The 26519-nt window shown below is 33.7% G+C and overlaps 1 protein-coding gene across 1 annotated transcript in view; it reads right to left on the bottom strand.

Annotated features, from left to right (window-relative positions):
• Nucleotides 1–5: 5 nt before the first annotated feature.
• LOC126742144 (ubiquitin carboxyl-terminal hydrolase 47) overlaps nucleotides 6–26519 on the bottom strand; it is a gene marked incomplete at its 3' end in the record, with an annotated part of 88161 nt that continues 61647 nt past the window's right edge. Inside the window, exons 16-20 of the mRNA XM_050448718.1 lie at nucleotides 15558–15620; nucleotides 6360–6749; nucleotides 6073–6247; nucleotides 5794–6013; nucleotides 6–189 (exon numbers count right to left, since the gene is read on the bottom strand). Coding sequence (XP_050304675.1) covers nucleotides 6–189; nucleotides 5794–6013; nucleotides 6073–6247; nucleotides 6360–6749; nucleotides 15558–15620 — 1032 coding nt within the window. The remainder of the gene's footprint in view (nucleotides 190–5793; nucleotides 6014–6072; nucleotides 6248–6359; nucleotides 6750–15557; nucleotides 15621–26519) is intronic.

Genomic DNA, 26519 nt, shown 5'->3' with positions numbered 1-26519 from the left:
CACATCTCGTGAGAGTCAATGTCGTCTTGGATTTTGGCCGGTGAGGAGTCGAGCAAGTAGATTTTAAGGGCGCGTTCTCGACCGGGCGAGTACGTTCTTACACTTAACCGGCCCAATCTCGCGTCCTCTTTTTGGCGGATCTCTTTCTTTTCTTCAAGGGTGAGATCTTTTCGTTTCTCTCGGTTGTCCCTAAAAAAAAAAACTAGTAAGGCTTGGTAACTATTATCATTGACTAATATAAGAAAATAATTAATTTTATTTTATTTATTTAAATATTAATTAATTTACTTATGGCATATTAAGGTTTTAAAATTGAATTAAATATGTATATAATAGATATTCAAGTAGTTTGTTTGTCTTGGCGGGTGATTACAATTTACCACATGCTAGATGGGAGAATCATGATCTTGGTTTTGGTGGTTGGTGGTTGGTCTGGAGAATGACAGAGAGTCTGTGCTTTCTCTGGCCAACTGCTTTAGCTTCTATAACTTTTTCCAGGTAAATGGGGTTTTAAATACCAACGGGGTTGCCTCGTATTTAGTAGCTCAGATTTAATTAGTGTTGAACGTGCAATAGACAAAATTTTTGAGAATAGCTTACACCATACATCAATTAGTTTTTGACCTTTGTTGTGCAGAAAATTCTGATGATATGATATATGAGGAATATTTTTATGATTTTGGTAAGGGAGATTACATAGCAATTAACGATTGTCTTGCTGGCATAGACTGGAATCAATTGTTTTTGGGAGAGACATCTATTGATGTAATAGTTTCAATTTTCTATAATGTGATCTACTCCTCAATGAAAAGGTTTATTCCTCTAAAGAGGTACAAAAGTTCTTCTTTTCCATCTTGGTTTTCTTCAGAGCTTCGCAGTTTAATCATAAGAAAGAAACAAATTCACAAAAAGTTTAAAATTGTGGTCAACAGCAGGATTATGATGAATTTGTATTGTTGAGACAACAATGTGAGTACTTAAGAGAGTTGTGCTATCAACAATACATTAATAAGGTGGAAATGAATCTCGCTGGCAATCCAAGGTACTTCTGGTCATATATTCAAAATAAAAGAACTGGTTTTAGTCTTCCCTCCAGAATGACATACAATAACAGGATTAGTATGAATATCTGGGATACTGCGGATATGTTTGCAGAATACTTTTCATCCGTCTATTCGGGATGAGCAAGTCAATGGCATACCATCTTTTGATTTTGATAAATCAATTTGTCTGAGCACCTTAACTCTGTCAACGCAGGATGTTTATGAGGTTATTACTTCCTCTAAGAATAAGCTCTGCGCTGGACCAGAGGGAATCCGGCATTCTTCCTAAAGAAATGTGTTTGTGTTCTTACGAAACCAATACTGTTTATTTTTAACAAATCTCTAGGTACTGGTTCTTATCCCACTCTCTGGAAGAGAAGTTTTCTAAAACCTAAAATTAAAAAAAAAAAAATTAAATCTGGTAGTAAAAATGAAATTTCCAATTATGCTGTGTGTAACCAATCTGAGTTGCCAAAGCTGCTTGACTGCCTAGTCAGTCATAGGATTTCCTGGAGTTTTAAATCTTTATTTAATCCTAAGCAATTTGGATTTATAAAAGGCAGATCTACTGATGCTAATTTGGTGCTGTATGTCAACTACCTCTACCGCTGCTTGGAGAAAGGACTTCAGGTTGACTCAATATATCCAGATTTTTTCCAAAGCTTTTTGATCGGCGTTAACCATGGGGGTACTCTTGCAGAAGCTTAGGGCTTTTAGGTATTGTGGTGGCCTCTTCTTCAGTGGATCTCGGGATTCATCAGAGGTAGAACCCAGATTGTTAATCTTAGAGGTACATGTTCCTCTGAAATTTTTGGTGCCACAGGGCTCTCACTCGGGTCCTGTTTTGTTTTGCCTCTTTTTAATTGATTTAGTTTGGAAACTTGAAAATTGTCGTGTGCTAATGTTTGCTGATGATGTGAAGTTATTTAGGCTTATCACATCCCTTTCTGATGCTGTGCTCCTGCAAAAAGACCTCAATTTGTTCTTTGATTGGTGCCACTTATAGAATAGAATGTCCCTTAATATCAAAAAGTGCCATAAGATTACTTTTTCTAAGCAAAGAAACCCTATTGCTTTTCTTTATAAAATAAATAATGTAGCAATTGGTGTCAAAACAGAGGTTTCTGACTTAGGAATATTTATTGACACCAGGTTGTCTTTTAAAAGTCACATCAATCAGGTGACTGGTAGAGCAATGAAAATGCTGGGTTTTATCCAACGGTCTACAACTGATTTGTCTTTGTTTACTTTTAGATTACTTTATTGCTCTCTTGTTAGGCCCATCTTGGAGTCTGGCTCAATTGTGTGGTCCCCGTCATATAACTGCTACATTGAGCATATTGAAAAAACTCAAAATAAATTTTTAAGGGTGGCGGCTTTTAGATGTGGTTACAGGAGACAGGAGTATTACTATCAGTGGGCCAGGGATAACCTGAACTTACCCACATTAGAGTCACGAAGAACATTACTCGATTTATGTTTTATGCATAAGGTTTTAAATGCTACTATAGATTGTCCCGAGTTATTGTCTCTTTTTAAACTTAGGGTGCCTTCCAGATTGAATAGACAATCAGAAATATTTTCAGTCCCATTCCACCATACCAATTATGGCATTAATGAGCCAATTACACGAATGGCTCGAAGTGCTAATGGTCTGTCAGGACAGATAAACTTTTTTGACTCTAGGATTACATCTTTTAAGGGGCAGTTAAAGAATATTATTTCATAGGGGCTTTAATTAATTAACTCATCTACACCTTTCATTGATTTATAGATAGTTTTGTATCTGAATATATATGTTTGTATGGGTATGCTATGTAACACTTTTGTAAATGGATTCCGTAAATAAATAAATAAATACATAAAATTATGTCTAGTAAAAAACAATCAATCTGATAGCAAGATAGTTTCTTCCCGTATCTATTTTATTCTCTACTAAATGAGCAGTATACTAACTTTTTACTACGAAATTTGTACTTTTTTCAGAGACTAATTTCAATCTTCCAAATACGGACCTGGATTTTTTTATTCTACAGGGTGTCCATTTATAAACTGACATATTTTAACTGCTTATAAGTCGAGAACGAAAAATGACAACAATGTGCGGTTTTTCACAGAACTTCATCAATATTTTAAAATTTTTTTTTCTGACAATGCTGCCAAGTTTCAATATTTACCTGAAATAGGAGGAAAAAAAAATTGATCATTTTCAAAGGCCTATTTCTCAAAAAATTTTAGATGTAACACCCTGTACTTTCTTAATTTCTCATCGGAAGCCTGTTAATATCCCCTTTCCGAAAATGTATAAATTGTCTTTAAATTCATATTTTTTTTTTTACAGAGCCAATTTTAGTAAATGACACCTTTTTGAAATTTTTCCTAGAATACATATTTGGTGATTGATGGACATTTTCTGGTAATTGCCTATGTATCGCTTTAGCATGATCATAATTATGAATTTAAGACAATTTATACATTTTTCGGAAAGGGAATTTTAACAGGCTTTCATGAGAACTTAAAAAGTACAGGGTGTTACATTTAAAATTTTTGAGAAATCGGCCTTTGAAAATTATCAATTTTTCTCCTCCTATTTTAGGTAAATTTTTGAAACTTGGCAACACTGTCAAAAAAAACTTTAAAAATATTGATGAAGTTCTGTGAAAACCGCACATTGTTGTACCAGGAACGTTATCCAGATCGGAGGTTACCAAACTTCAGGGTGTTTCAAAACACCTTTTTGCCGTCTTACTGAAGTTGGCATTGGGAATAATCCGGCACGTGGAGTCAATCCTGGCCATAATAATGTAGAGATTGAGGAGCAAATACTGGAAGCTTTTACCGCAGACCCTACTGCAAGCGTCAGAAAAGTAGCTGAAGACCTTGGCCTTTCTAGATGGAAGGTGTGGACGACCATGAAGAAAGATGGACAGTATCCCTTTCATGGTACGGGGGTGCAGGGCTTACAAGAAGAAGACCCTGCAAGACGAATTCAGTTTCTGCCGCTTTTTATTGAACATGGACATCGAGGATCCTTTATTCTTAAGAAGTATCTTGTGGACAGACGAGTCCAATTTTTCCAGGGAGGGTATTTACCAACTTCCACAACCTCCACGAATGGGCTGCCAAAGATGCAAATCCGCACTGGAAAAAAAAATCATTTCAGAACAGATTTTCGGTCAACGTGTGGGCCGGAATATTATTAAGCCACATTTTCTACCAGAGAAACACATCTCGTGAGAGTGGTGCCAACTATTTAGATTTCTACAGAATGATATCCCCATTCTTCTAGACGAAGCTGGATTATTGGAACGAGAAAGACAATAATCTTTCAGCAAGATGGTTGTCCAGCGCATTGGTCCTTGGCTGTCAGGAATTACTTAGACGACTGTTTTCCGGACGGTTGGATCGGTAGAGGCGGAACCTTTCCTTGGTCTTCTCGATCGCCTGACCTAACTCCGTTGGATTTTTTCATATGGGGCCGGGCAAAGGAGCTTGTATTCACCACCGAAATAAGAACAAGAGAAAAGTTGATTCGCAAAATAAGTGAAGCATTTGATAGGATGAAAGAAGATATGACCATAAGAGTAACCACTACCGAAGTAAGAAAAAGGGCTCGTGCCTGTCATTAGAAATAATGGATTGCATTTTGAACATGAACAATAAATAGTTTAAACAAAATTTTGTTTTATTTAACATTAAAACCTAAAATAACCCCACAATCGGGGCTCTAATGCTTAGTAGGCTTATGAGAGGTCTCAGTCTAATAATTTTTGTTTACATGACTTGCCGCACAAAAGAGGCCATAATTCTGAGAATTGGCCAGGCATCGGCCTGAGTGCTAAAAATAAAGGGCGTTTCAATGTCTCTATTTTTTCTATAAGTTTACACAGAAGCTTGGAATTGATCGTATTTTTATTAATACACATTAGACAAAATAAAATAAACTTTGAAACTCCGATACTAATTGTAACTTGCGCTCTATTACACTTTAAGTGTGAAATTTTGGTATTTCTTGAGAAAAATGCAAAAATGCCATAAAAAATTTATAAACAAATTTCGACCTACACATATTTAGCTTAAAATGTTTGAAATTAAGTCAGCTATCAGCCCCTTAAAGAATTGCATCTAGCTTCCGGACACCCTGTATTTCCTTCCTCTTTTTTTTTAAAACAGTCTTTTTTATTTATTATATTTATAATTATTGCAAATGACAATATCGGTACATGACTTAGATTTTTTGGAGGTTTTATATTTTTCTTTGGTTTAGATTTACTTTTTTAAATAACATTATTACTTATTGTTGTGCCGAATTCATAATGTGTTACTTATTTTGTTGGGTATTCCGCCACTTATCGAAGACTTATTGAACTTACATTATAATTAAACATAACGAAAGGTATCGTTAAAGATTTAAGTTCATGTTACTTTTAAATACGCGAATAAAGTTACAAAATAAGTAACTCTTAGATTTGAATTACTAGTACTCCTTAAATTCTTTTTAACATACTTTTCCTTTTCGCTTAAGCAGTACCGTGGACTATATTTTTATGCAGTGACTTAAGAGGCTTTTAGAACATATATTTTATTTTTTACTTCTTTATTTAATCATATAGGAATATTATTTTCAGTTGTCCTAATAAGCACACTTATTTTTAGTGTAATGATTTCAAAACATTTTCATATGATCCCAATTGATTTTCATTAAAAATAACCACACTTATAGCACAACAATACTTTAAACAACACTTACTTATAAAAGAACATGCAGCCATCCTCCACACTTAAGGGCCATTGATCCAAAGTTTGAACGTCCGGATTCCAATCTAAATCGTCTTCGATTTCCAAAATATGCATGTCGTATGGGTAATTGCACTTAACTTTAGCTACTCCTAAATGTTCTAAAGGAATCTGAGAAATCTCAGAAACTTTCGTTTTAAGGTCGTCCATCGTTAGTAAATCCAAGACGGCCTCTAAAATTATAGTTAAACACATTATTAGAAAAAAAAACATAATTTTTTGTACAACTAACCTTGAAAGGGACCCAAGGTTAATTCTGCCGGGTGAAACCTCCTTAAAAACACTACAACTTGATTATTGGAGGTGACCGACTCGGGTTCAGTCAGTTCTTGTAGGTACAGCTCGAAATTGTAAGGAAGGGATATATCATCACCAAACTTTTGGTCGTCTAAATATACTTTTTTTGGCTACAAGTGTAAAATATGTGTTAAATCTGGCTACGATGAAGACTTTTTTTTAATAAAAACCACTGAAGTTATCAAATGAACATTTCCCAAAAATCTACAAGATTTCGCTTACCTTTTTCCAACTTTTCTCTCTCAATCTACACCGATTATAAGGTATATCCAAATTATGTCGTTTTTTGGCATGATGTAAAATATCTTTTTTGACAGACTCTACTACTTGATTTTTCGCAATGATATGTTCAAAAAGGAGGTTATTAGGTTCCATGTTGTCCTGTTTTAGGTAATACACTTTACATTGGTGTTCGTCCTCTTTCAATACTCTTCCTAACTTAATTGTTAATCTTTCGTCATCTTTTAGGCACCTTAAGGTATCTTTTAATCGCACCCATTCTTCATCCAAATGTTGATGTCGGAACACTTTAAAATATTCTGAAGGCACTTTTAACACTTGTTCTAAGTGTTTCTTTAACGTTTCTAGGGTCATCCGTCTATCTACTAAGACCTATATTAAAAAAAAAGAACATTTAAATTTAGATTTTCAATTTTAAACAGCTAGTAACAGCTAGTACATTTTAAACAGTAAGTAAACGAGTATTATATTCACCAAGGAAATAAAATAAATAAAAATATTATGTATGACTAAATATCTATCAACTTTGTTTTACATTTTAATTTTTGTGATTTTTATGTCAATTAACACTTAGGAGCGAATTAGCCTACCTAATCATATTATTTATTTTGTAAACTCATTTCTATGATTAATTTTTACTTATTGTTAAACAGATCGCAAACTTCGGCCTGTGTTCGAGTCTTGCCGGCATATCCTACCATCATCAAAATTTTAATTCTTTGTTTTTCAGTTAAATGTGCCATACTGTAAACTTTACAACTGCACTTGACACTTACTAACATTTATGTAAAGTAATACATACTGTTTCCATGCGATTAAATAGCGACAAAGTGTTGAAAAAAAAAAAAGATGGCGCTTGAATAGACAAGACGTTGTGTTTGTCGCTCTTCAAAAATCCTCCTAATTAGTGGTTTTTAAAGGTTTTTTTTTTTAAAAACATAAGTGATATTAGGGGTAAAGAGTAACCTCTTTTGACGACTGACCTGTTTTTGTGTAGTGTGTGTTCTGTTTTGTGCCAGCTTTCTTGGTTTTTTTTTAGCCAACATCGCTTCCCGCCAAAATATGGGTTTGTCAACAAATGACGTAAGAGAGATAAAATCCATTATCTCTAGTATTTTTCACCATAAATTTCTATCGGATGTTGCAGAAAAAGTAGCAGCATTAATAGGAGAAAAGTTCGAAAAAACAGCTCGAATCCCAAAACAAAGAAATATCAAACCTAAAAACTGGATTACGTCAGCTACAGGACGAAAACAATAAACTCCGGTCCCAGATAGAGAACCAAGAACAACTCATGCGCAGCAACAATATTCGGATTTTTGGTTTAAAAAGCTGAACAACAAGGAAAACATGTATTATTATACATGTATTACCGAGAAAATGTATTATCCCTGCTAAATAATAAACTTAATTTACATATCAATACCACCGAATTGAAGAAATGCTACAGAATTTCGCAAAGAATTCCTGGCCGTAAACCGCCAGCAGTGCTTGTGCGGTTTTCAAGTGATGATGTTCGATCGGCGGTACTTAAAAATAGAAAAATGCTTAAAAACACTGGTGTTTTCATTAAAGAAGATCTGACTAAGTAACGGCTGACTTTATTAAATCAAGCAACGGACCTTTTTTCTAACAAATGTGCGTGGGTGTCAAATGGCAACATTTATGTCAAACCACGTGATGGTTCCGTTCATCGTGTGAGTTCTGAACGTGATTTAGTGGGGCTAAAAAATAGGCGTGTAAAGGTCTAATACATGTGAATAAAATGACAGGTACTTTCGTAATTATTTGGTTGCTCAAAACTCTTGTTCTTGGATAACTTTGCGACAAACTGACTTCCTAAACTTCTTAGTTACCTTTTTTTTCTTTTAACTCTTTTTTTTTTATAATCTTTGTTACATATAGTTTTTTTTTTCCATAACATCTCTTCAAACGCACTATTTAAGTATTTTTTTTTCTTTTATTTTTGTTTTTACTTATTTACTCGGGTTCTAATATATACATTAATTTATGTCCTTGGTAAAGGTTTCACATATAAACTGTAGGTCGCTGTTGGCTCATTTTGATCATTTTGCTGCGGAATACTGTTCAGGGGATTTTAACCTTATTGCAATTATAGAGTCATGGCTGACTCGCGATATTGATAGTGATGATGTACGCATCCCTAATTACCAACTAATAAGAAATGATCGACATAAATATAGAGGTGGCGGTATTGTTGCCTTTGTTCAGAGCAGATAAACTTATGAAATTCTTTTGTCATGAAATGTATGAATTTTAGAAAGCCTTTGGTTAAAAATTAATATTGATGGTGAACCGCATATTTTTGGAATAATTTATAGACCTCCAAATTCTAATATTCAAAGTTTTTTCTTAACATTAGAGGAAACACTAATTGATATGTTTTCTAGTTTTAACCATATAACCTGCCTCGGGGACTTTAATATTGATGTTTCAAAAGCTTATGACAACCATGCACGCCAATTAATATCTTTGTGTGAGACTTTTAATCTAAAGCAGGTTATAGCTGAGCCGACTCGTATTTTTAATGGCACCAGCTCTATTATCGAGCTTATTTTTACTAATCAGCTAAATATTTTAAAAACTGGCATTATTAACTCTACGTTTTCCGATCACTTTGGCATTTTCTTTGAATTTAGTGGTATGGTGCCGGAAGTGCTTCCTAAAGTCGTGACCTATAGACCCCTGAAAAATATAAACTTAGATAGCTTCTAGGCCGATCTAGAGGCCATTCCATTTCATCTTATATATGATTATCAATCTATTGACGACAAAGTAAAATTTTTAAATACAAACTTAATAAAATTGTTTGATACCCATGCTCCTGTTAAAACATTTAGTGTGAAAAAAGAGAAACTCTCCTTGGTTGACAGACAATATAAAACTTCTTCAAAAACTAAGAGATAAAGCGCTAAAAGATTTCAAAACAAGTACCAATTGCCTGCAAAGTGGGAGTATTACAAGCAACTTAGGAACTATACCACGACAGCCGTTAGAGCAGAAAAAAAGCTTTTTATAGAAATAAATTTAGGAACTGTACATATGGGGAAAAATGGAGTGAATTAAGAAAAACATTGCCTTGTAAGCAAAAAAAGATTCCTGGAGCTTTTAAGAATCCCGATAATTTCAACAATTATTTTGGAGACAGCAGTAAGGTACCTAGCAGCGATAATAGTCAGGAAATAATTAATTTTTATAAAAATAATTCCTTGCCCATTTCAAATGTATTTTTATTTCGCACAGTAAGTTATAATGATATATGTTCTATTTTATTTAGCATTAAATCCAAAGCATTTGGTATCGACAATCTTAATATAACATTAATTCATATGTGCTGCCTTTTATAATACCTTTTATACTGCATATAATTAATAAATGCATTGAGCTATTGAAAGCAGCTATTTTCCCAAATGTTGGAAAGAGGTCTTTGTGATGCCATTGCCAAAGGTAAATAATCCAACAGATTTTAATCAGTTTAGATCCATTAGTATTTTGCCTACATTTTCAAAAATTCTTGAAAGAATCATAGACACTCAAATTCGAAATTTTTTAAATGCTAATGATATTTTGCCTCCTAAACAGTCTGGGTTTAGAAAGAACTTCAGTTGTGCTTCAGCAATGGCAGATGTTATTGATGACATCATAAGATCTAGGGATGATGGTATGATTTTTGCCCTTGTTCTATTGGACTATACGAAAGCCTTTGATTTTGTTAATCACGAAATTTTAAAGTCTATATAGGTTTTTCTGATAAAGCTATTAATTTCATTAATTCTTATTTAAGCGGTAGGGTGCAGCGAGTCAAGATAGAGGAAAATGTATCTGAACCCTTGAAAGTTGATAATGGCGTGCCTCAGGGTGGTATTTTAGGACCCTTATTTTTTATTATTTATACTTTTAGATTTTATTTTTGTTTAAAAAACTACCTTTACCATTTTTATGCCGACGATGCTCAGTTGTATTACTCTTTTCTGCCAGAAGATGCTAAAAATGCGGAAGCAAAAATTAATCAAGATTTACAAGCCATATGTGATATTTCTTCAAAACATTTTCTAAAATTAAATCCTTCTAAGTCGTCAAGTAATGTAATATTTATTGGTAGTAAGCAAAAAATTAACCATATTTTAAACAGCAACACTATTAATATTAAGATGGGTGATGCTAATATTCCTGTTGTAGATAATTGCAAAAGTTTGGGCTTAATAATGGATAGTGATTTGCGATTTCATCAACACGTTTCTAATGTTCTAAAAAAAGGGTATTTTGCTTTAAAATTAATTTACTTGCATAGGCATTATCTAAGTGAAGATATTAAAAAAATGTTGTGTGACTCTTTAGTGCTGTCACAATGCAATTATTGCGATGTTGTTTACGGTTGGTGCCTAGACTATAATGACAGGTGCCGATTGCAAAAGCTTCAGAACTCATGTATTCGCCTAATTTTTGGCATACGCAGACATAATCGCGTTTCCCATAGACTTTCCGAGCTGGGGTGGTTATGCAAAATCGTAGGGTTGCTCATTCACTTACTTTTTTTTATAAAATTCTTAAATACCGCAGTCCACCTTACCTATACTTTAAGATTACTTTTAGAAATGATGTTCACCATTTGGGCTTAAGAAGAAACACAATTCATATTCCAAGACATAAGACTCAATTATTTAGAAGGTCTTTTTCCTATAATTTTGCATATCAGATGAACGCTTTGGGCATAAATTTTGAGTTGGGTTTGGTGTCTGTTCAGACTTTTTGCAGGGGAATGATGGTGCCTCTGATGAGTCAGCAGCTGTCTGCGTAAAATATTGAAGGAACAATATTGTTAGTTTGGGTATGGGTGGAGACTGAAAATTTGTGTTTAGTGTGGGTAACTAATGTGCGTGTTTTTCTTTTTATTTTGTGAGAGGTACTATGTTAATGTTAATGTTCTAAATTTTTTGGGTAGGTGTGTATAATTAAACTGTCTGTTACAAGCGTTTCTACATTTTTTTTTCTAGTTAGTTTTTCTAAGTTTTGGCCACAATGTCAAAGACCAGAATCTGCCTTGGCAGAATTCTGAATTTGTCGGCCTTTTATTTGCATAAAATAATAAATGTGTATTTCTTTCTCTTTTTTTATGTAGTTATGTTGAGTTTGCAAATAAAAAATATTTATTATTATTATTTGGATTTAAGCCAAAAATTTACACGTTTACAAGCTTTGGGAGAAACTACCGAGGAAGTCCCAAAAAGCATAATAGAAATATTATGTATGCCTGTTACTTTCAAATTTAAACTTTCAACAACTGATTCCTTTATAAAAGTTGTTCGACTCCCGCTGTCTAAAATCATCCTTATTAATGCTTCATGATTATTATTATTTAGTAAAAATGCGGCTGCAGTCTGTAAATACACATGGCTTAAGTTTTCGTTAGCCAATAAACTCGAAGAAGAAGTACTTCCGATATTTTCAGTTAAACTCACGTTATTATTACTTATATTGTAGCTTGCCTACTGGTACTTGCGTGGGTATTTGCAAAACTAGGGTCACAAAGAGAAGTTGCATGTTTTTTGCCACATTTTTCACAACTAGCTTTATTTCCAAATCCATTGGACCCAGACTATCCTGACGAAGAACTAATTTTCCAGCAAGATGGCGCTCCTCCGCACTATGCTGCCACTGTGCGTACATTTTTGGATGAAACCTTTCCCAATCCGTGGATAAGAAGGAGAGGACCCATCGAATGGCCTGCTAGGTCGCCTGACCTAACACCAATGGACTTTTTTTGTGGGGATACCTCAAGTCGAAGGTATTTTTTAATAGGCCAAATAATCTAGACGACTTGAAAGAGAGAATTCGCAGAGAAGTGTGCGCCATAACTCCGGAAATGATGCAACGAGACTTTATTGATCGCCTTGAATATTGTCAAGCCGTGAATGGCAACCATTTTGATAAATGTTCAACTTAATTTTTGTTCTTTTTTTATTTGTTACATGAATCGTCTTTTTTTCGATAACTGTTGACTGAATTCCACGCGAAATTCAAAGATGAAATAAAAAAAGGTGCTTTCATTTGAAAAAATGAAGTTGATGGTCGTAATCTATTTTTGAGCAACCCTGTATATACAAACTTCACATACAAAAATGCGCAACTTGAAATAAAAATTGACGGGTCCGGGCGTTTTTTTTCGAATACACCCCTGAATTTTAAATGAATTTAGACATAACTTTTGGGTTGCACTGTATACGACCTCTTCTAAAAATAGGAAAACCTTCAACCCCACCTTCAATGATATTGGTTTAGCTAGACTATTAACGCACTCGTAAGTAGCAATACAGCTACACCATCAGGTCCAATGTGCTGCATTTTAAATTGAGGATTTCACTGAACATATCCACTAAATAGATATTAATTGAGTTTACAATAAATTGGCGTTTAAGATTGATATAATAATAAGGAATTCGATCTGACATATAAGAGTAAAACACTAGAAAGATATTAGGCACAGAGTTCAACTCCTTTCTTCACTTGTTTTCACATCAAAGTACAGGTGTTTAGGAATGGCATTACCCTTTCTAACATTACTACTATGCTTCCAGAGTAACTTGAGATTGACCAAAAAATTAAATTCGGTAAATCTGATGTAATCCTTGGAGCATTGCTCATTTAAAACCTTGCAACGCTCTCTAAGCTCAGAAAAAGTCACATAATCACCGTCATTTTTAGATTTCTCAAACTCTTTTATACCTGTTCTATAGAGCAACTAAAAAGCAAATTTTGCTTAACACAATATAGTTGTATAAGATTGCATTATAAATGATTTATCCAAATTACTTATTGCTTCATAAAAATATTTTAATAAACTGTCACATACAGTATTGTGCATAAATATAGCAATAAGCGATGTTTTCAAAAATATTATTTGCTCCTTTATTTATTCCATATTATTTCTTTACTTTTAAGTACACGCCTCTATATTATTTATAAATATACCGAGATATCATAAAAATGCCAATGCAGAGTAAGGAACTTCATGTTTGTTTATTTAGACAATGTGCATAAATATAGCAACATTCTTGTTTCGCATTTATTTTATCAGTTAAATATCGATTTACCTGCTGTAAAGTTGTTATTTTTGAATCTCAGAATTAACTTAAAATGGGTCGCTCAAACCGTCTCTGGTGATGTAAGAAAAATTATTGTGGAGAATTACGAAAATAGTGTTAGGCAGAGTGACATTGCAAGAAGCTTACGGCTTCACAGGTCAATCGTATCCAGAGTTTGCAAAAAATTTCGCCTTACTGGAACAGCTGCACCGGCGCCCATTCCTGGTAGACCCAGAAAAACAAATTTGAGGATGGATAGGCAGCTGCTACGAATTTCCAAAGAAAATCCTTTTTTGTCTTCTTCCCAAATTTTGGCAAAATTAAAAGAGGGTGAAGGAGTAAACCTCAGTTCCAGTACCGTAAGGAGAGATTACTTGATGCCAACCTACCTGCTCGTCGCCCCGCCAAAAAACCGTTACTCTCAAAGAAGAGAACGTCAAGGCTCGTTTTCACTTTGCCCAATCTCATGTCCACTGGTCTGTAGCTCAATGGAAGAAAGTCGTATTTAGTGATGAATCTAAATATAATTTATTTAGGACTGATGGAGTGATGTACGTCAGACGCCCCAGTGAACAAAGATTAAACAAAAAGTACATTTGCCCCACAGTTAAACATAAAGGGGGAAATATTCTTGTATGGGGATGTTTCTCGGCTCGTGGCATGGGACCCACAGTAAGAATAGTGGGCAAAACGGATCGTTTCATGTACAAAGACATTCTGCAAACACATTTAGTGCCACATATGGATGAAGTCATGCCAGTAACAGCCATATTTCAGCATGACAACGATCCAAAACATGCTTCTCAATTTGTTAAGAGGTGGCTATCCGATGAAACAAATAAATGTAATGGTCTGGCCATCTCAATCGCCAGACCTAAACCCTATAGAGAATTTATGGCATTACATTGACACCAAAATCAGGCACCTAACATGCTCTAATACAAATATTCTCTTTGAAATAGTGGAAAAGGCTTGGAAAGAAGTGAACAAGGACTATATTATGAAATTAATTGAGTCCATGCCAAGATGATGTGCAGATGTTAAAAAGGAGAAGGGGTACTACACGAAATATTGAATTGATTTTAATTTAGTTGGGTTATATTTTTTTTAGAATCAAAACTATTTTTTGTTGCTAAATTTTTGAATAATAAATTTGCATAAAACAATTTGGTGTTTTATTTATTATGATACAAAAAATATGATAATATGAAAATATAAACAGGCTCTAACTATTCTTGTAAATAATATATAAACCTTACTTATAAAATAGATACTAAAAGATATATAACAGAAAAGTTCAATGTTGCTATCTTTTTGCACAATACAGTAGTTATCTATAAAAACTTTGAAAAACTAATACTATCTATAAAACGCTATAAGAGCAGGTTCTTTATAAAACAGAATTATTTTAATTAAAGCCGTTAAGTAATATTTCATTGTTCAATACGCCCTTAATACAACTAATATAAAATAATTCTATTTAGTAGCAGACTTCGTGTGCTGCTTGGGCATGGAATACTAACCATGTTTATAAACAAAATATCCCGTCTGCCCCTTGTATAGATGGATGCTCAATCCAAAACAGCCAATATCTATTCTAGTGTATTCAATCTTCCAAGCTCATGAACATTAGTACACATTAGTACAATAGTCTATTAAATTTCGTCAGTTGTACACCTAATTTGACTATCGGGAATGTTAAATGGAATAAAAACACGTAGTCAGCATAAGAAATATAGTAGCATCTGCCTAGCACTTTCAGCCGTAGGCCATTATCAGGGCCATGATTTTGTTAAAAGGGCGTTACACAAGTGACCCCCTTTTTTGAAAACTTATACACTAATCAGGATCTATATTTCTTGCATGTTTTATATTCTATTTGAGTTTCCCGATAGCACTTGTCTATCAGTTTTTCGGAAAACGATAATTTTTAGGATTGAAGGCACTCCATTGGTAAATCTTAACACTAAATCCCCACCCGATTCTCCGTGAAGTTTATTAATTTCATCCCTCTGCAGTTTTAGATAAATCTACTTATTGTTCTTTTAATAATAATTTATATACAAATTTAGCTCACCTTAGCGTGACAATATGTCTCTTCTTCTGTTTTAGGATCGGAATCAAACAGCATACCTGCAACCTGTAAGAAAAAGCATTTATTGACACACAATTTTTAGTTTTAGACTTGTAATCTTTGCATAGTAAAATTATTGGATCTAACATTTGTGTTAGATTTAATTTAATACTATACAGGGTCTTTCAGAACTATGGGATCAAACTTCTAGGGGTTGTTCAGTGCAACAGTAGAATCCATTTGAGTATAGGAACCCATGTCCGGAAATGTGTCACTACGCCACTATTTATTTTTATCTATTGTCTATGATACCATCACAACAATTGTTCAAAATGTCTTCCTCCAATACACCGATTTAAACGCCGCACATGATTTCGGCGAACTACACTAAAAATTTGATCCTCGTTTTGAATGATTTCAAATGCTGCTGTTATTCATCCAATTAAGTCTAGCTCTGATTTTACTGGAGTTTCAAAGACTAAAGACTTTACATGTCCCCACAAGAAAAAAATCGAGCGACGTTAATTCGGGTGACCTAGGAGGCCAAGAAACTGCTCCACCTCTGGTAATCCAACGGTGCCCAAACCGCTGAGCCAAATAGTCGCGTACTTGTACAGCAAAGTGAGCCGGCGCTCCATCATGCTGAAACCACATTTGCTGTCTAACGATTAGTGGAACATTTTTAAGGAGTTCTGGGAGAACTTCCTTTAAGAAACGCAGATAAATAGGTCCTGTTAACCGTTCCGGTAGAAGGTATGGCCCAATTAAATAATCATCAACAATGCCTGCCCATACGTTGACAGACCAACAATTCTGATGGTTTCTTGGAAAAATTGCATAAGGATTTTCTTAGTCCCAAACATGGCTATTCCTACTATTAAAAATACCATCTCTTGTGAAAGAGGCTTCATCGGTCCACAAAACATCGTAAAAAATTTGGTTGTGCAATGATGTGATCCAGAAGCCATCGACAAAATTGAACTCTAGGATGATAATCGGCTGCAGTCATACCTTGAACTTTCTGGACGTGGTAAAGATGGAGTTGTTGCTCGTGTAGTACCCGCCAGACAGAAGCGTTACTCGTATTCATATTCTTAGCGACGTCACGTGTGCTATTTGATGGTTCATCGGCAACTCGCTGAAGCACCTCTTCTTCAAATTCGACCGTTCTTACGGTTCGAACAACACCAGTATCATGCATCTTGCTCTTAAACATGCCTGTCTCAGCGAGCCGCCGATGAACCGCAATAAACTTTTTGTACCCAGGATGCTGTCGTTCGGGATAACGTTCATGATACAACCGCGATGGTGCTCGTGCATTGCAGTTTGTTGCTCCGTATGCAAAATGCATATCGGCCAATTCTTGATTGGCAAAGTTTTCCATTAGCAATAAATGTTTAAAAATTGTAAGCTATAAAATTTTTAAACATGACATTGAGAATTGACATTGATAAGCGTTGATTTTAAACAATTGTTGTTATGGTATCATGTACAAAAGGTAAAAATAAATGCAGCAGTTCTGAAACACCCTGTATAACTTTGTCCAATACAGTGGATTTTTGGTTGGACAGTGCTGGAAACTTTCATAGACCCTATATACAGTGTGGCCCTAATTGGGTGTACATGTATGGGTATCTTGGAAAGTATAAGAGATAGAAAATTGATTAAATGGGGAAAGTTGTAGGGCATTTAGTTCAATTCAGTGCCGCTTTTAGAACGATTTTATCTTTTTCCGATTTTAAAATATTTAGAAAAAATCAAAAAGTTGCATTTTTAAAAAAGGGACGTATTTTTTAATCGTATTTTTAAAATCTGTACAAACATTTAAGACAACTTTTTAAGGACAACGCATACATACCTGAATTCAGTTTTTGTTTTCGACGTTTCGATTCTAAGATTCCATTCTCAACTTCTTTTTTTTCTATGGCGGCCATTTTGTTTTTTTTTTGGCTAAATTAAAAAGATCTTTTGTTCCCTTTAAAATTATGTATAAAACTTAATGAAAATATTTCATTCTTATGTCAAAAAGTTCATTTTTCGCGGAGTTGGCCATGAATGCAGAGGCCATTTGTCGTATAAACAATTATTATTGTTTAATGATTTAGCGTCATTTACTGACAATTCTGCAAAATATTATTTATTTGATTTAACTTTTTGTTCTTGTTTGTGTTAAATAGTTTTTTTCGTATCTAATTGTTTTCGTTTGTATTTAGTGAGTTTTGTTTAAATTATTAATTTCCGAAAATGGCCAGGCGACATACCAGTGAAGAAAAATTTGACATATTGGAATGTTATATTACATGTAATAGGAATGCAAATCTTGCAATCGCCAGATATTTGGAACTGTATCCTGAAAGACAAAAACAGCCAGGTCTAAGACTATTCGCTAGGCTTGTCATGAACCTTAGAACACAATGAAGCTCGCGATATAAACATTTTAGACCATTTTAATGCGAACCCGAAAACATCGACCCGAAAAGCTGCAACTGATATGAATATACCAACGACAACCATTCAAAGAGTCCTTAAAAAAATAAATATCGTTCATATAAAAAAATAAATATCGTTCATATAGTCCTACTATTGTTCAAGGTTTAAAGGATACAGACTTCCCAAGACGATTAGAATTTTCAAACTAGTTTGTAAGGCAATTTCAAGAAATATCTATTTCAGCAGGAAAATTAATTGGACCGACGCGACGAGACGTGTTTTAGCAACTGAGGAGTATTCAACAGGCATAATTAGTGATGTAAAGGGTAATATTACCGAGATAACATTACCGGTAATTTTGGTAATATTACTGCAAGACTGGTAATATTGGGTTTTTTTTCACTCTATATACTCTCATTTATTCGCTATTTGCCCAGCTCTACTTGGCTTTACTGGCGCGAGGCGCAAGGACGAAAGACGATCGTGCGGTACGCAACAATTTAACTGAAGCTGAAAATTTAGTTGCGACTGAGTTCATCTATGAAACTGCAAGGCGTCATCCAAAATATTCTTCAGAAGTAGGTCTTATTATGGAAGCACTTGCACAGTACAAAATTAGAGTTGGTAATCTTTTTGCTAAGGAATTCGTTATTTCCAGCGAAAAATCTATGTCTGGGCATGTTTGGTGGGCAGGAATTTGCTCCAGTTCTAAAATAAGTAGATTGGCTGTAGACATTTTACAGAAGTAGACAAATTTACCATCGTTAACAGCCACAACCGAAAGAACGTTTAGTACTTATGGATTTATTCATCGGCAAAGATAAACAGGCTTATCGTGGAAAGAGCCGGAAAACTAACCTATATTGCCCATAATTATAATTTACTAAACGAAGATCATTCAAGAAGAGAAAAAGCTACTGAGGATTCTGAGGAAGAAATTGAAAAAGAAGATCTCGCTTTCGAAATTATAGACTTGACTGAATTAACCAAGGAGAAAGAAGAATCAGATGAAGAGTTTGGGGATGATGAGGATGATTTACCATTATCCACTCTATTACGTAGTTCATTCTGAATCGTTTTTTTTTGGGTTTCCAAATGTTTTTACAGTTTTAGATTAAAAAAACTAGTATTAGTTAAAAAGCTGTTTTTTTTAATAAATTACCAATATTACCGGTAATATTACCGATATTTAAATTACCGGTAATTTTATATCTATAGGCATAATCGTAATTTTTGGGCTACTGAGAATCTTCATGAAGTGGCTGAACGTAGGCTATAAGCAAGATTTGGATTTAATGTATGGTGTGATATGTACAGTTAAATCTTTAAATTAATTTATCTTTTGGAAGAGCAGATATTACCTGCCGTGAGAGCTATAATACCTGAAGAACGAATACGGAGTGATGTGTGTTTTCAACAGGACGGGTGTCCCGCACATAATACTAGGGACGTTCAAAACTTGTTAACGCAAGCATTTAACAATAAACTTATCGCGAACCGCGGTCCTGTAAATTGGCCAGCTAGGTCACACCTGGATTTTTATCTTTGGGGATGTGTTAAAAATGATGTTTACGAGTTTGAACCTCCTGCGATTCTCGAACAACTAGAGGACAGGGTTCGGAATGTCTTAAATAATATAAATAGAAACACTCTGCACTTCTAGTTACGAAGTGTTTTAAAGAAATGTGAAAAATGTTTTAACAAAAATGGCCGTCATTTTGAATAATTTAATTTAATATTATTGTTACAAGTAGTTAATTGTTTTATTTAGAAATTACGTAAAAGTATAAGTTAGTAAGTTAATAATAATTGTGTGTGCGACAAAATGCCAATAAAAGTCATGGCCAACTCAGCGAAAAATAAACTACTTAATTTTTTGACGTAAACAATATTTTCATAAAGTGTTATACATTATTTTAAAGGGAAAAAAATATTTTTTTAATCTAGCAGAAAAAAACAAAATGGCCGCCATAAGAAAAAAAGAAGTTGAGGATGGAATCTCAGAACTAAAAGGTCGAAAACAAAAACTGAATTCAGGTATGTATGTGTTGTCCTTAAAAAGTTGTCCTAATAATGGCTTTACAGATTTTAAAAATACGTTGAAATAAACAAAATACAGCCCTTTTTCAAAAATGCAACTTTTTGATTTTTTCTAAATCATTCAAAATCGGAAAAAAGATAAAATCGTTCTGAAAGCGGCACTTAATTGGTAACTAAATGCCCTAAAACTTTCCCCATTTAACCAATTTTCTATCTCTTATAGTTTCCAAGATACCCATACATGTATAGGGTGTCCCATTTTGGGTACTTTTGCGGGGTATCTCCATTATTTTTAACGTTAGCGTGATGCGGTTTTCGCGACAGCGTGCTACTTTTTCGAGAAAATAAGATGCCGTTAACAAAGATTCCAAAGCCCTCTTAGTTTTTAAGATTTCAAATTTTCAAATTCAAATTCAAATATATTACATAAAGTTTATACAAAAGTGTTATTGTTACACAGGAAAAATAGGTCAAATAAAAATAGATAACAACCCTATTTCATGAGAGAAGAAAAATAACGTTAAATACCTATATACCTAATGTAAAAATCCAAGAAGAGGAATCGGCTTAAGGCCATCTAATGACGTACCTTGTGTGCAAATTTCCTCTTCCAAAATGGCACGGATATTAAGAGGTTAAGAACGGCAACAGCGCGGCCGCTATGCAGGCGGAAAACAGGCGAGAGAACAAAAAGGTAGTAAAAATTACGACTAATATGCACTAAAATAACTCAATATCCACACACTCAGAACAACGTTTCAAAAAATGATTTTTATAAAAATGATAAAAATGTTTGGTTTTGGCTTTGAATATTTTTGGATAATTATAATATTTTTTCAATTCAGCAGGCAGTGTGTTAAAAAGAACTGGTCCATAATAGGTTAAAAATCTTTGGGTCACATTTGTACGTTTAAATGGAATAAACATATTTATCTCTTTTGTTGCTCTTGTGAGATAGTTGATAGAATCAGTATTAATTGGTGATAATGTAGTATGGACATAGTTTAAAGTGGAATGGATATAAATATATCTGACACTTAGTAAATTTAGATTATTATATAGTTCACCAGTTGAAAATCTATATGGTCTTTTAAATATTATTTTTAATGCAGAATTCTGAGTGATTAACAACTTCTTTATAGTATTGTTATACGCGCAACCCCATATAATAATATAGTACCTTAAATTGGATTATATTAGTGCGTTATACAAAGTTTTTAACATTTTTACATTTAGGATTTCACGTACCTGATACAATTTATAGAAAATATTCCTAATTTTTTTATTAACGAATGCAATATGTTCCTCCCATTTAAGATACTGATCCAGTATAACCCCCAGATATTTGATTTTTTCAACTTTTTTTATTTTGATACAATTACATGCATCATTATGCGATAAGCAGTCATTATTATGAATAACAATCTCTGTGGGCGGTGGTTGATCTACTGACGTTGCGGAAAAACTCATATAATAAGTTTTATTAAAGTTTAAACTTAAAAGACTATTGCTGAGCCACTCATACATTTTACTAAGGCCAATTTCGGCTTTTTTAAAGACTCTCTTCCAAGAATTATCAGAAAACAATAATGCAGTATCATTTGCGTACGAAATAACTTCGCAGTCGTCCAATAAGCTTCCCATACTATTAATATAGACAAGGAAGAGTACTGGTCCCAGCACTGTCCCTTGTGGAACTCCGGTTTTAATGTATTTAGGAGAGCTCATTGTGTTAATAATCTTAACAAATTGTTTTCTATCTGATAAATAATTTTTTAATAAGTTAAGAGGCCCGTTTCGAATACCAATTTTTTCTAAACGGTTAAAGAAAATTTCATGTGAAACGGTATCGAAGGCTTTTGAAAGATCCATAAAAACTGCTAAACTTTTTTTTCTATTTTGTAGATTAATGTTAATATTATTAACTAAATCAAATACGGCTTTCTCCGTATTTTTTTATCTCGAAAACCATATTGCTTTTCATATAAAAGATTATTCTTTTCCAGGAAATTCATTATTCTAGACTTTAAACATTTTTCAAATATCTTAGCAAAGTTATTTATGAGAGAAATGGGTCTATAATTAGTAGTTTCATCACGATTATCTGATTTATATATAGGAGATACCAGAGAGACTTTCCAATCAGAGCGTAAGTTAAACGTTGCAAGATATAGGCCATTTTAGAAAATTCGACATTTTGGGACCCCCTTTGTATTTCGGTTATTCTTTAACTTATCGAATATGTAAAAAAACAGTTTTATAGATTTTTTTCCGTAGAATGCATTGGCGTAGATTTTTTTTTTAATATTTACTGTTTTTGAGTTATAAGCCAAACTTATGTCTTTTTTTAATGGAACACCCTGTATATATAATCAAATCAATATATGCTTTATTGTCATAAAAGTAAATTTGTTGACAAAGTTGTAAAAAAGAAAAACATATACACAAACATGTAAAAAGGTTATTTAGCATGCTATGGTCGGTCCATCATCCTAAAGGCATTCTGCTTCCATGAATATGGTTTACCTATACCGGTAAAACCAACAACATCCCCATTTTTCAGAAATACTCCTCCAAGACTCTGAACCAAAACATACAAAGCTAATGTAATGTCAAGAGTATCAATATGTATAACACAAATAGATATTATTTACTCCCGAAATATACAATTTTGTAAAAAAAAATGAATCACAGAAATAAATTAGGCGAAATGATATGGTGTAAAAAATATAAAGAATATACCTAAAGTCCTGCAAGAAAAAGGTATAAATGACTAAAATCTATCTGCCAAAAATTCAGTTATTTCATAATAGCCCTTTGCAACTAAGAGTTTTTTAACACGTTTTCTAAAAAGTTTCCAGCTACCTATACCTTTCAAATCTGTAGGAAGATGATTAAAAAGTTTTTTACCATCAAATATAAAAGTTCTTTTGATCAGTGAACTTGTAGGCATAGGCAAGAGCACATCATTAGCTCGTCGACTGCTATATTCATGCCTATTAGTTGTGTTCACATTTCTAAATTTCTTATGAACAGATTCTAATATAAATAAGGCAGGAAGGGTTAGGATTTTATGAGTGATAAATAGCTGTTTGCAAGACTCTCTCATACTCACATTACACAGATGTCGGATCGCTCTCTTTTGCAAAACAAAAACACTATTAAATAAGTAATGTGTGCATGCACCCCAGAAACACAAACCATACCTTAAATGGGACTCACTTAAAGAAAAATAAACATTTCTCGCCATGTCAAAATCAACCTCTCCTGCGACCACTTTAAGAGCATAACAATTATTTGCTGATATTTTTCTACACAATTGCGTGATATGGCCCTCAAATTTTAGTTTATTATCAATAAATAAAAATGTAATTTCGTCTAAGTTGTTTAGAATGTGATTCTCCAAAAACACATTATTTAAATTGCGTTTAAAATTTATAACACTAGTTTTTGAAATATTTAAACACAGTTTGTTGGAATCACACCATTTCTTGATTTCAACAATATCTCTGTTAACTCTGGTATTTAGATTCATCTATCATCATCATATTAGATAGTATTTAGATATATGCACTAATAAATTTGTCTCCTTGTTTTTTTCTTTATTGAATAAATTCTTTGAAAAATGGCAGCGTATGAAAATTACGAAAAATATGATATGTTGGTATGTTTTATACAAAGTAACGAAAATTCTGAAGAAGCTTCGGCGTTATATTTTCAAAGGTAAGTAAGCGATAATGGGTACTAAAATTTAAATTACGATTATAAGTTTGTGTTTGTTAGATATCCAGAGAGGCGACAACCCTTTATTGAGATATTTGCTCGCTTAAAAGCAAATTTAGTTGAATACGAAACCTTTGTTCGCCCGCGTCCGAAAACCTATAACAAGGAGAATAGGGAAAAAAAGGAAATAGATGTTTTGGGATATATTGACGCAACACCTTCGTCCTCATGCAGAAAAATTGACAAAGATATTGTATTGTGTATGCTCAAAGGATCCTAAAAAAATACAAGTATCATCCGTATAAATTTAGTATTGTGGAACAGTTGCATCCTGGAGATGCTGAGCGCCGAGCACTGTTTTGCCGGTGGTATCTACAGTTCGGCAGACTTGTTATTTGGTCGGATGAATGTTTTTTTTCAAGTGCGGGCATTTTTAATCGTCACAATACCAGGAATTGGAAAACAGAAAATCAGGAGTTGGGGTGTCGTGTTTTATTTTGGGCAGAAAAATAGTTTATCGGATTTTTGAAGCAGGTCTCACAGCACGTAGATACCTAGAAATCCTTGAGGAAGTTATTCCTGAACCAGTAGCGGCTTGTCAGGGGACGCGGGTGAAGAGCCGCTTCACCACAAATTTTAAAAAATTTAAGAGTTTTAAAATCGACATCTTTACGTTTACAATTTAGTTTGTTTTATATATTATTATTAACAAATTAATCCTTTTATTTTATCTGATTTATCAAAATTAGTGTAATCCTATAAAGAATATATTTGTAAAAGTATTTAGAAACCCGAGCGCGCTAAACATATTCTCATAAGAGCAGCGGCGACCGCCACCGCATGTGTTAATGCAACACAATTAGCAGAAACAATAATCCGATGCAACACTTCCCCCCGCGCTTACGACGGTTGCTACTGCAACGGACGGACAAACACCGGGGTAATTTACAGAACGGCGCTGCGTATGCATGTCGCTGCCAGCCAAAGGTTCTTATTCTATGGACTTAGTTCTTGTTTATCGGAAGTAAATTCCATCGCGTTCGGGAATTTTTTTTATAAAATGTTGCCGTTATATGACCCAATTTGCATCTTGATAGAAACACCGTTTTCTAGGTGGAAAAACGATGATAAAAAGGACTTTTTAAATTCAGAGGGACCTAAGCCTTTTCTCGATATAGAAAAGCAGGGAAAATCAAAAGATAGAACCTTCGTTCGTAGGTTTAGAAATCAGTGGTACTCTGACTATAAGTGGTTGTGCAGTAGTGTTTATTTAAAAAAAACTATTTTGTCTGCCCTGTCTGATTATTGGTGTGAAATCGAGTGTATAGAATAAAGAGGGATTTAATAATTTTGGAAATGTGACAAGAGGTTGTAGTAGACATGAAGCATCTTCAGAGCACATTCAATCTGCCTTGTCCTTTGTGAATTAAAAAAAAAAAAAACATTACAACTATTGAAGACGCCCTCAAAGAAAATTCCAGGTTATGTATAAAACAATTTAACGATAAAGTACTATTAAATAGAAGGTTTATGCAGTTACCCATTTGTGCTACTGTGTATTTAGCCAAGCAAGAGCTAGCATTTCGAGGGCATGATGAAACTTATTCTTCGGACAATCGTGGTAATTTTAAAGAACTTTTGCACTCGTACATATCGATTAGTAACATAGATATTCAAGAGCATTATAAAAAGGTATCATCTATTTTCTCTGCCAATTCAAAAACTATTCAAAATGAACTAATAGACTGCATTTCCGATTATCTAGATGAACATATAGACCGCGAAATAAAAGAATGTAATTTTTTTTCTTTTCAAGTGGACGATTCAACGGACATTCTTCAAAAGTCCCAATGCAGTATAATAATTAGATTTGTTAATAGTGCAGGGAAAGTGGTCGAAAGATTTTTAGGATTCTTCGATGTAAGTTCGGACCGAACAGCTGATGCTCTTTTTAACTTAGTTACCAAAAGAATAGAAAAATATGATTATCGTTCGAAATTAGTGGGGCAGTGTTTTGACGGTGCTAGTGTTATGCCTGGACATGTAAATGGTCTGCAATCAAAAATTAAAGTTGAAGCTCCACAAGCCGTTTTTGTACACTGTGCAGCCCACTGTTTTAATTTAGTACTCCAACAGAGTCGCAGTACTATACCACAATGTCGTATTTTTTTTGCAAATGTGAATAGTTTTCCCTCATTTTTTCATCATTCTTCAAAAAGAACTTATGTAGCTGATCAGATCATTAAAAGAAGAATACCTACGTCAGCAATAATGCGATGGACATCTAACTCTAAGATTGTAAATGTTATTCATAATGAATGGGATGGTTTAAAACAAGTATTTGCTGAAATTAGAGACGACAAAACTTCGGATCAAACTTCAATAACTCAAAGCGTTGGTTTCTTGAACCACCTCCATGATTTTCAGTTTGGTCTTTTCATCAGCATTTTTAGTGACATTTTCGAAATTACGAATATTCTTTTTGACACGTTACAGAAACGTTCACTAAATATTAGCCTTTGCATATCACAAATTCAGAACACCCAGCAACTTATTAAAGAAAAGAGAAATGAAAACAGTTTCCAATCATTATTTGATTTCGTGAGTTTGAGAGTGTCAGTGCCATCGAATTATCGTCATGGACGAAAAACTTTGACGACCAAAGAACTTTTTCAAAAGTACAAAGTTCTATATTATGAACTTTTAGATACAATATTAGGACAAATTGATACGAGGTTTCAAGATTTGGAAAAAATTGCTTTTGTTATATTG

The sequence above is a fragment of the Anthonomus grandis genome, chromosome 1 (genome assembly GCF_022605725.1).
Source record: "Anthonomus grandis grandis chromosome 1, icAntGran1.3, whole genome shotgun sequence".
In the NCBI taxonomy this organism is placed as follows: domain Eukaryota; kingdom Metazoa; phylum Arthropoda; class Insecta; order Coleoptera; family Curculionidae; genus Anthonomus; species Anthonomus grandis.
The sequence above is the reverse complement of the archived record's forward strand: the minus strand, read 5'-3'. Positions and strand labels throughout refer to the sequence as shown.